General features: G+C 32.5%; 1 protein-coding gene across 2 annotated transcripts in view; it reads left to right on the top strand.

The window, feature by feature from the left end:
- Positions 1-7,196, top strand: part of LOC139522814 (transcription factor AP-2-epsilon-like) — a 30,502-nt gene extending 23,306 nt beyond the window's left edge. Inside the window, exons 4-7 of one of the 2 annotated variants that reach the window (XM_071316385.1) lie at positions 2,864-3,065; positions 4,074-4,192; positions 5,192-5,339; positions 6,145-7,196. In XM_071316385.1, coding sequence (XP_071172486.1) covers positions 2,864-3,065; positions 4,074-4,192; positions 5,192-5,339; positions 6,145-6,445 — 770 coding nt within the window. In that variant the 3' untranslated portion in view covers positions 6,446-7,196. The remainder of the gene's footprint in view (positions 1-2,863; positions 3,066-4,073; positions 4,193-5,191; positions 5,340-6,144) is intronic. The other variant, XM_071316377.1, reaches the window with a different exon arrangement.
- Positions 7,197-12,410: the final 5,214 nt, after the last annotated feature.

The raw sequence follows: 12,410 nt of genomic DNA, 5'->3' as shown, positions 1-12,410 counted from the left end.
TACCTGCTTCCTCTATTCATAAATTCATAAATGTTTTAACCACATGTAGTATATGTTTTTTTAGTATGAAAATTGGAAAAGATATAGATGAGTAATTCTTGTTTAAGTTTTAAGTTACCGCTGTGATTTTGAAAGGGCTTTTAAAATTTTAGGTATCTAAGGAATCATTATTCCAAGTAAAATTAGCTTACTTTAAGACATCTAGCTTTCTTATCCGTCATTCAAAAGACTGTCATGTAAATCATGCCTTGTCTCAATACTTATGTATTGCTGACTTTATTGTTAGGTTTTTCTTTCTTTTTTTTTGACAACTGTAAATCTGTTCGATTTTTACTTGAGTGTTTTTTTATCCTTTGTTTTTGAGCGAAATAAAGAAATGGTAACGTTTACCACGACACAACTCTTCTCCAAAGATCATGCATAAAAATTTGAAAATAGTTGAGTTCAAATTAAACACAACCAATAACATTGCGTTAATGATCAACTCGATCAAATGAAAATGTGGAAAAAACTTGAAACTTGTTGTACTATTTGAACTGTAGTAATGATGATAAATTGAATAATACAATAGAATCAAGATGCATCATTTGGATTCACCAGTAAAAAGATATAAAGCCTTTCTTTAGCGAGCCTATGTGGACTTGATTTTGTGATTCACCTACATAGCTACTTATTTTTCTCTAATATTTCTTATTTTTCCAAATTATTCTGGTTTCCGAACTTATTGTCAAGGTTGTATGAGTTACTTTGATTGGAGACTAATATAATACCATCTCCCGGGTTTTTTTCCCTTTTGAACTTCTTGTTTTCTATTTTTCTTTTTTTTTTCTATCCCCTCCTGGTATCTTGTCTTTCGTTACCCCCATAATTATATTTCTTGCAGACAAGATGAGCTACTATATAAAAGAAATTAAACACCACGATAAAAAGCTGATGTTATCTGTATGAAATGAGTACCAAAATCCATTTACTTCATGTGAAATTGACGACATAAAATTATCCCGATTTACAAGGAAACAGGAAAAAAATCATTCGGTTCAACTGTTCGTTAATTTAATGACGAAAAACATTGAATAAATAAAGTACTCCATTTTAGAAATAGTTTTTGGAATTGATGTGACAAGGAGCATTCACGACCGTCTTGTTTTATCAATGTCAAAACACACTTAACCAATTACACATCAAACGAATGCTGTCTTTTTTAACCTATAAGGTCAATGTGAACTTTTGACAATCTTTTTTCTATGCTAAGACTTTTACTAAGAGATATTCTGCTTAAACGTACACAGCCTATTTAAAACTCCTAAATTTCATTGTCTAGTTGAATAATTCCCATTAGGTACATTCCATACTACAAGTTTGAAAAGCCTAAAAAATAACAAGTTGGATGTTTAAAAACCAGAATGACAATGATAAAACTGGACAAAAGACTGTCCAAGGTCAACTTCCCGGCGAGGTTGCAACCTAAGCTTAATTTATGAACTGTAAATGTGAAGACAAAGTGCATCATTTTCAATATTGTTTATATATGCATTCTTTTTTCTCTTATTTATAATACATTCTCCGATGTACATGTCCAATATCAAACATTTCCTTTTTGCATTTGTCTGGATACAAAACAAAAAAGAGAAGAATCTTCTGTAAGCGTTTAGTCACCATAATGTTCGCTGAATTGCAATGAGCCTTATTTGAGAAAAAATCCAAGAACACAATTTTCATCGTAATTAGCAAATCATTTGAGAGGAGAGCCGAATAAGAGATAAATTATATTACTTCACTCAAGCTAAATATCATCAGATCTGCAGATAATGACCCAAAATTGTATTTAAATTGGTCGTCATAGACAGATTTGTGCAATTAAGACGAGCTGAGTAGTTGGACGGGATTCTTCTGCCGTTGTCAGATTTCCAGAACGTTTAAGAATTTCTACAAATTGAATATACAACAAATTGATTTTTCCTTAAGTCCCTTTTTACAACACAACAGCAAATCATTTAGTTAATATGTCAGAATTAGAAGTATTGTCTTTTAACACTGCCGGTCGCGATAGAGGAGGCTTATCTGATATAGTTAGCATTTATATGTTTGTTTTCGGCTGTGTTCGTTCTATGTGTGTTCTTGGTTGAATTTGTTCTGTGTGTTTTCGGTTGTGTTCGTGTTATCTGTGTTTTCGTTGTTTCTGCCCATGTAAGGTACTTTCAATTCGCATTTCAAATACCATCGCACATACCGGTACTTCAGCCAATGATTAGTGGTAATTGTAAACCAGATTTGGAGTTCGCTTCCAGCATCCTAATTTGATATTTGAAAACATGTCAAATGGGAGAGGAAATCCTGAAATGTCATGTAAATGCAACCTGTCTCTTTTAACCCATAATGGATTCTAGCTAAGCTCTGTTTTTCTTTCTGTTCAAATTCCCCCTTTTGATCCATCTTTAGTTTCTTTGCGGAACTTACCAATACCTGTTTACTTCATTTATTCATTATTTAATATTTTATCGCCCTTAAAATGTACGGAATGGGAAGGAAGCAACCAACGAACAATTATTCTTTTGTTCTCTTTGGAGTGTTATGTACATGTGTAATTTGTCTTCTACATTCAATTTTCCATTCAGAGATTTTATTTAAAAGTTAAATTTGTATATTCCCTCGGTAAGAATATGTGTAACACGTTTTTCGTGCTATATCACTACATGTAGTCCACCCAAACATACATCATTCACTGTCCATGTTGTTTTGAGCACCTCAGTTTGTTTGAAGGTGCTTGCAGGAGAACTATCTTTCTTCGGGCTGTTGCATTTAATAGTATTTGATGGCTGGGCTTGTATTGATTTAATTCTAATTTATTTCAATTTGGTTGCAGGAATTCGACCTAAAACAGAAAATGGTAAAGAATTAATTATATCAGGAATAACCTCCCCAGGAGACATATTCTGTTCAGTGCCAGGGCGACTGTCCTTACTGAGTTCAACTTCAAAGTATAAAGTAACTGTTGCTGAAGTCCAAAGACGATTATCTCCTCCTGAATGTTTAAACGCTTCTCTGTTAGGTGGCGTTCTTCGTCGGTAAGTAAAAACATAAAACTTATTGAGTATACTTTTACATGTTAATGGTTATCCGCTAAAAGCAGAATAGGAACTGTTTTCGTGGAATCAGAATGGTAAATCTTTTGTCTGACCGTTTTACATAATAGATTCATCCAGCTGTACAAGATGTCCGTCCACTTTTATTCATATGTTTAAATTACTATAATTTCGTCCATAAATTTAAATTTATGAAACAAACTCAAATCTTAATATAATCAAAAGACACAATGGACGAACTCTCAGTTTAGAAGTCGCTAACAGACTGACATTAACGATTAGTTGTTGGTCTTTCATTATGTCAGCGGGAGCGCTCCATACGTTCACAAATATGATGTTTTGCAGATTGTTGACCTTTTGAAACTTCCATTTAAGTTTGAGCTTTATAAAATATTTTGATGTTTAAATTTGTAAAAGATAAAAGAAATGTGCATCTCTTTGATGTGAACTTTTCTTAATTAATGTCTCATTAGTATGTACTGTGGTCTGAATTTTTAAACTGCAAAGAAAGTTAGGACCGTCTATAAGACCGCATACAAACAGAGTAAGCCAAGCGTATTTCGATTTTACGCGCTTTCACCTTTTCGTGACCTAAGAAGGTTTAAAGAGGCATTATGATATATCGCGTAAGGTCAGGTAATCTCAGAACGACAAAGCTGTCAAAAGTTGTCCGAAAGAGGATTTTAGATTACAGAGCTCTAGGCTATAACATATAAGTATTATGAAGTCTAAGTATTATGACTGGTTAAATTGAAAAGTCAGACGTCAAGTACCGATTACTTCAAGTCTTAAAACCCAATTAAGAAATGCAGTACTAATACATAAATGTATATATTAAGTGAAACAATATCTCGTGATATCGTGATATCAACGGCCCATTTTCAGAAGCATCATTTTTATTTTTGACCCAAATATTTTTTGTTGTTTCGATTGGACAATGAGTCTGTCTTAACCCTCTGTATAAAAGGATATATATGTTTCGTCTTGTAGAGCTAAATCTAAAAATGGAGGTAGATCACTTAGAGAAAAGTTAGATAAAATTGGTTTGAGCTTACCGGCCGGAAGACGTAAGGCTGCAAATGTCACGCTTCTGACGTCACTAGTCGAGGGTAAGTAAAGAAAACAGAGATAAGAAATATACATAAAACAGTTTTATTTCCAAAAGATCATTCAACAAACGAAAAATCACCCAAAATGCATTTACACAGAGAAATAACGACCACAAGCGGTATTCAGACGTCATTTGACAACGATTAAGACAACCAAGGGAAGTTATCATCATTAACTTAAACAATGAACTTACGTTGGTGTGTGTACTTGTGGTATCACACTATTTCAAAATGTTTTAAAAATTAAAAAAATAATGTAAAAATGACCACATGAAGAAGTAAGAATAATATATACATTGGTAGGAAAACACACAACACCTCGATGTGAATAAAAATGTTTGAATACATTAGTGAGACAGCTACCCAACTACACATGACACAAAAATAGACACAGATAACTAGGGGTATTTAATGATCCCCAAACGATCATATCGTATGACAAGATATAAACCACTCACACACACTTTCTTTTTTCTGATAAAGAATGAAAAGTAATTTCAATACGAAAGACACGATTAGACGGTTAATAAGATAGAAAAACTATGTCACGGTTTCTTGAATATAGCGAGAAGACATTTACAAAATAAGTACTGGAGTGACATATATACTTAATAAGTATATAAATATTATTAGTTAACGAATTGACATTCCTAAGAGGTAATGCTTTCCTCGGTGGTGAGACGTGTAAGCTTTTCCTTGTTGTCAACTATAGTGATAGATGGATGACAATCTATACCTACTCATCAGACCACTCAACCGTGTCCATTACCTTCAAATATATACATGTTTATCATTCATTAGGCGACATGGATGATGATTTAATATAGATTTTACTGTCCCAATTCAATTTAACATTTTAGGATTAATCTGAGCATTTTCCCACATTGTGATGACGCCATTCATGGTTTTTAACTACTTCACTTTGACAATCTTTTATCACTTTAAATATATTACATTAACTAGTGTAATTGGTTACCTTTTTTTACTTTTTTTTTATAGGAGAGGCAGTAAGGTTAGCACGAGATTACGGGTACCTGTGTGAGACTGAATTCCCAGGCAGACAGTGTGCAGAATATAACAGTCGACAATATAATACACAAGATCCTTCAGAACTTGTAACGAGAAAAAATATGATTTTAGCTACAAAGTAAGCATAGACTTCTGTTCTTGTTCTATAAATGCAGCTTTGATATTAGTATGCATGTCAATGTTCAAAATTCCTTATTGTTCTTTTAACACGTAAAACATGTTAAATTTAGACTGTGGTAAATTTTGCGGAGTCACTGAGAGATAAATATGTTTTGTATTGCATTGTATAATTGTATAAAATAATCTGATCGGTCAGAGCTATCTTACTCTGAACTCTTTTCTGAGAGCAAAATTGGTTATCAGCAAATCATGGAGTCGTGCTGTATACAGAAGTAGGAAATTAAGATTAGTAGCTATGAATATGAATTCCATTTGAAGGTTTTTCAGAAAAAAATGACAAATGAAAGTTTTATTTAAAGGTATGACAATCAAGAGAAAAACTCGACTTAGATATATTTAAAGCTATTTGTCTGTGTGGAAGGTTGAGTTTCAAGCCTTAACCTTTTTAAACTGAAGACTACGTTTGGCTGCTGCTTGCCTTCATCTAAGATACAATTCGTCGACTAGGAGTCAAACTTTTAATTATTCGTGGTATACTACCCATGTTTGATGTCTACTAGATGTTACTTTCTTTGTTATAGCTACTCTGCTTGTTGGTAAATACAACACAATTTTTATTCATATAAAATTAACATGTTATAATTTTGAATAAGTAGGTTAAATGTGCCACTGAATTTAAAGCACTCCTGGTGTGTGCTCATGTTGTGTACATTCAATTGTTAAATTTGATAATATTTATTGTTGTTTAATAGTATTTTTTGTCTTGTTTTAATTAACACATATATATATTTTTACTTCTGTAGGCAAATCTTGAAAGAATTCATGGATCTTCTCAATCAAGACCGATCTCCCCTAGGAAATACTCGACCACAGACCATTCTAGAACCTGGAATACAAAGACATCTTACACATTTCAGTTTAATAACACATGGCTTCGGTTCTCCCGCCATTGTTGCTTCACTGACTGCTGTTCAGAACTATTTAAATGAAATGTTAAAAGTTATTGACAAAAATTTTACATCACAAAATACACAAGTTTCCTCGGCCAATCAAGTGGATGTTAAATCAAAATTACAAGAAAAGGACGATAATATCCGAGATTGAAATTTAAATATTTATTTAAAATCATCTATTTACATATCATCTGGTTGAGGTATGATGAAGAGATGTTCCGAATGACTAAAAGTGCTGATAATTCCAAAAGACAAATGTGCTTAGTTTGTTTCCAGTGTAAGGTAACCAGACTTTGCTAATTCCAAGGAAATCCAGAGAACTGCGAGAACATTTATATTAACTTTTATCATAGCTGACAATAAATTCAGCGTGACGATATTGTTTTATGCCATTGCCCGTGTTTGTTCATTGTGTTTGTTGTTTATAGTAATGAATTCAAACGGTTGTGGCATTACCAGAAATCAAAACAACAGTGCCTGATAATTCTTATTTTCTTGCCATTCTTTTCTCTTTATTTCTTGTATGGATGCGAGTGACTGATAGTAAACAAAATCATTGTGGCATTCCATTGTCTCATATTTTACACGGGTCAAATTAGTCATTCTTTGAAAGCCTTACTTATTAATCAAAAGAGTTCAAATATGTTATGTAGTCTCTTTCTAGTCGAACTAAAATCAAAATATTTGGAGAAATGTTATATTATTTGTTTTTTTATATTTTGTGAGAGCATATATAAGCGAATTTAATGTGTTCATTGGATATAAGTACATTCCTAACTTATGTGATGTCCAGTGAAGGAGTTATTGTACATGTTATAAATATGAAAAATTAATATGTTTATGTATTATGATATTGTATGAACATGTGGTTCATATATTAAAAAAAGAAACAATTATTATAATGTTGGTATATATTTATCAGGAGCCTATATGACATGCATGGAAATAAGTTTCATGTTATTACTTCAGTGTTGATATACATTTATCAGGAGCCCATATAAGATAAATGGAAATAAGTTTCATGTCATTGGTGTAATGTATGACTCAACCCAACACGACAATCGTGCAACCTCTTTATTGAAAGGGTACAGGATACATGAACAATTGCATTTAATGGTCTGTCATAAGTAAGAAAAATTAGTGTATGTTGTCCAAAATATTACTTAAGTAATAAGTCTCTATTAAAAATGAATCATTAATAAATTACACGTGAAAAATTAAAATTCTTGAAATAATCTGGTAACCCAAAACATGCCGAATTTGCAAAGTTTAAAATTCCTTTCTACGTGTAATATCACTGAGAGATAGTGCACACGTAACTGTGGTGACCCCTTTAACTATTACATCACACAATAAAATTGTAATCGTCAAGACTGTAATTTTCGTGCATTTAAGTGACCTGACTAATTTAGACTCGGGTGCATCTGGTACAAGATAGAAATCTGAAATGTCCGATCATAATTATTTTTAGTTAAAGAAATTTTTAGATCTTTTCTGGTAAATTCAATACTGCTATGTCATTATGCTTGCGGTTGATTGAAAACCATCCAGTCACTTAACAGGAGATAACAACTTCTGATTGTTCTAAAAATAGTATTGACAAATCTTATTTGACCACATATAAATATGTCTGCAAAAACACTACATACTACATTATTATTCCGTCTAACAAGACAATATAGAAAGTCATGACCGTTACAGTTCAAAATCGATTATCTTTATAACGAATAAATAGACATGAAGGTCCCCTTTTCTGTATTCCATAGTTTTAAACTACTAGTAATATGGAGCTTCTCAGCTAGATCTTTAAAAAAATATTCTACCTGACAGATCGATGGAACTTAAACCTATGATTGACATTACGAAAAAATCTTTTCTTGTCGATTTATAAAATGAGCGATTTATAAAATGAGAATGGAAATGGGGAATGGGTCAAAAAGACAACCCGACAAAAGATCATTTCATGTTATATATGTTGTAAAAAAGTACGTGTTGGGACATGTAGGTGGTGTACCTAACAGCTTGACTGGTTGCTTTGTCTGCATGTCGTAAAGAAAGATACTGTTAATACTTGTCATGCAGTACCATTATTAGATTTATTACGAACTAAGTCTGAATATGGTAAGCTTTACAACCGGACCAGCTTGTTTGATACAAGACAACAATTAAATGTATAAAACTATGATGATTGGGTAGGTTTGCGAATGAGACAACTGTTTCGGTCAACAGTGTTAAACCTTCATCGATGGAATAATATCATGCCTTTTTACCTTCGTGACAACACCCCATGTACTGATTCCCCATCACAATTCTTCTATCTAGACTATAACGGAATAGCTTTCGTTAATGTAGTATGTCTTTCTTTGTTCATCATGTACGGTGGATGGAATGTACATGCTATATCTTGAATATCAGCTGTGTTTGTATGGCTTAAGGATGATTATATTTGCTATGCAACCTCACCAATACCATTTTATGATAGCTATAGCTTCATGTGTACATTTGAGGTTTTGTGTGCATCGTCGTTATCATCATGAGATTTGACATAGTACTGCTACAGACCGACGCCACATCTTTTGCATTGTATGATTGCCCCATTTAAAGTCCCAATGTAAATGCCCCAAGCTTATTTAGTTATATTGTGTTGTATGTATTGATTGTGCTGATGTAAGTCTATTTTGGGATAGTTTTGTATTTGACGTATTGTCTCGTGAATATTCCATATATTTATTACACTTAACCATCCTGATGTTAAAAAAGAAGATAAATAAAAAAAACATAGTATTAATTTCAAATGAAGATTTGTTCCAGGATCCACTTTTACAGGAAAACATTGCATTTTGTAAAGCAAGTATGGTGCATGTCCTGGTTTGAAAGAATGTTAGATTTGCATATTTTAAAGACATACTAAAACTTTTACACTGAGAACGTACATACGTCATGTATTGGAAAACAGTTCCAAACAAACTTTGCCAAACAATGAATGTACAGAATCTCAAGTCATCGAATAAAGATCTATGGCTTTATGTAACTAACTTAAATACAAAAGCGCTGAACATACCTGTCATAAAAACAATTTAAATAGGGAAATGGTGTATGATTGTCAAAGAGAAATGTATCAACTAGGGACCAACAGACAAGGATAAATATAACAGTGGGTTTCATCAATCGTCAAAGTTCAAACCGCTTAGTAAGCTTTTCAAAATTCTCCATCGGACCATATTGTGTGATACAAGACTAACACCACAATTAAATGCATACAATTTGTAAAATGGGTATGCCTGCCAATGAGACAACTGTTTAGCCCAACAATCTTTGAAATCGCGAAAACACCACATACACTGCATCCAACAACCTATACCACTCAGCTAATTATGGTATAATAATACAGCTTTAGTTAGTAAAGTGTTGTAATAAACCGACGATTTATATAAGGTTGTAGCATGTACTGTGGCTGGTATGTACATGATATGTCCTGCAGATCAGCTGTGTTTGTATGACTTAAGGATGATTATACTTGCCATGTAACCACACCAATGCCGTTTCATTATATAGCTCTATATGTATATTTGGGGTTTTGTGTGCATCATCGTTATCATGAGCTTTGATACACTGCAGCATATGATATATCACTGCTACAAACCGATACCACATCTTTTGCAGTGTATGATTGCCAATTAAAGTCCAATGTAAATGCCCCAAGCTTATCTAGTGATATTGTGGTGTATGCATTGATTTTGCTGATGTTAGTATATTTATATAACTATGGGTTTTAACAATCACCAAAATTCATAGTAATTGTTGTTTTGACAAACTGTGAACAATTCAAAAGAGGAAACCAACGGCCTGTTTTATGAAAAAGCAATAAACAATAAACACATATTTCAAAAAGCACATAAGACAACCCCGAGAAAACATGCTCCTGACTTGGTGCCGGTACATACATGTGGCGATGGTTAACATGTTTATGACAGCTTAACCTTCTAACCTGTGATAGTGGTTTAGCAGCACCACATTAGGAAAATCAGTCATAAAACATTGATGTATCAATAGTAAAACGTTCCAGGTTATAAAAAAATATTCAGTGATAAATGGCATTGTATAAAGGGCGTTTTGAAGGAAATGTGCCAAATGAAAAGGAGTTGAAATGATAACAGAAGATTAACAGCTTTAACACTAGTTGTTATCTTATAGTTCGTTCCTGTGTGTGTTGCATCCTCGATTGTTTTTTGTTGCACTTCAGTGTTCTGTTTAGATATGTTTCCCTCGGTTTTAGTTTGTAACCCGGATTTGTTTTCTCTCAATCGATTTAAGACTTTTGAACAGTGGTATACTATTGTTGCTCTTATATACCGAACGGGTTCGGTCTGAAAGATCAACCGATTACTACTATCACTGTGAAAACAACAATAAACATCGTACAAAGTCAAAGTAACTAAAAACGAAAATGTTATTTTCTGAATGTATTCACAACCATTAATAAGAGTATTGAAAAATAATGTTAAATAGTTTCCTATTGTCTGACAAGAGTAGAGACTTTCACAGAAACATGTTTGAAATAAATAATAAATATTTACAAGATATCAAGATTTTAAACATTTATTAGTTATCTTTTCCGGCATCAGTGTTTTTGTACTATTGATGTTAAAACAAATTAAACTTCACTAAAAGAGAAAGGACCAAATGTTCTTAGTATGCATTTCATAATATGCAGACTGCACTTTCATCAACTTTGCATTATTGACTCCATGAGTAAAATAAATACATGTACAAGGTAAAGTGATTATGCTGTCGTAAACTGTATGTTAATTACAGATGAATACATATACATATATATATCATAAGACTATTTTAACCTCAAAACATATTTATGTGCCCTCCCAAGTCAAAAACATCGTCAGCTGTTGTTGTAAGAAACATCCTCAGTTTTTGGTATTGATAGAAATCGTTGTTCGTTGCAGATTTTCGAGAAGTTTCTGTGTAAGTTAGTCCCAACTTTCTATGGTTAAGAGCGTGGTCTATATTGTATAGACACGTTTGTATTGTTGAAAACTGTATTGAGGTTGTCCTCTAGATGTATTTTTTTGTAATTTTGTTATCGTCATTTACTGTCTCATTGGCATATACCTAAATCTCTAACTATTCGTGTAAATTAACATTGAATATATCTGTTATATTTATTGATAAACAAACTCATTATACATATTACTAGTAAAATAAAAATAAAAATTGTACGCCAGGCGCGTGGTTCGTCTCAAAAGCCCACGAGAAATTAAAAAACCGTCTAAAATAAATAATCCATAATGATATACATTTATTGATTTTGGATATCATACGGCGTATTTTGTTAATAATGAACAAAAATGTAAAACACGCTACACAGATTAACAAGTGACAGTTATTTAATGACAACATATAATTGTGATTGGAGGTAGAGGTTTGCAACAAATTGTCGGTATTCCCATGGGAACGAACTGTGCACCTCTCCTTATCTACCTCTTCTTATTTTCATATTAGTTACCCCTTTAGACACTTGTTTAAACAACGTGATCAAGGAAACCAGATAACTTATATCCTTTCAGATACATTGATGATGTTCTTTTCATTAACAATCCAAACTTTTCTGATTGGGTTCCATTAATATACCCTTCAGAACTAGAAATTAATGAGAAAAAAATCTTTCTCTCCCTGCGCCTTATTTTTAAACTTATACATCGAATTCAACATACGATGTATCTCGGTACCAGAATCTATGACAAAAGTGACGATTTTGCTTTTGAAATTATCAATTTCTCCCACCTTAGTAGCAATAAACCAACTTCACCTGCATATGAAGTGTACATTTCCCAACTAATTCGGTATTCAAAGATTTGCAGCTGCTACCCAACCTTTTACAAAGTCACCAGTATCTGACCAGAAAGTTGACGTACCAGGGTTATGTCAAAGAACGTCTCGTCCTTTAAAAAAAAAAATCATCGGAAGATACAAGGAACTTGGTGATAAATATTCCTTATAAAAAAAATACATAATGGTCTTGAAATATAAATTCTATGTACTGACGTTGTTTGTCATTTTATATGTTTTGGGTTTCTGTTATCTGTGTTAGTAAATTAATA

This window comes from Mytilus edulis, chromosome 1, assembly GCF_963676685.1.
Source record: "Mytilus edulis chromosome 1, xbMytEdul2.2, whole genome shotgun sequence".
Taxonomy (NCBI): Eukaryota; Metazoa; Mollusca; class Bivalvia; order Mytilida; family Mytilidae; genus Mytilus; species Mytilus edulis.
The sequence above is the reverse complement of the archived record's forward strand: the minus strand, read 5'-3'. Positions and strand labels throughout refer to the sequence as shown.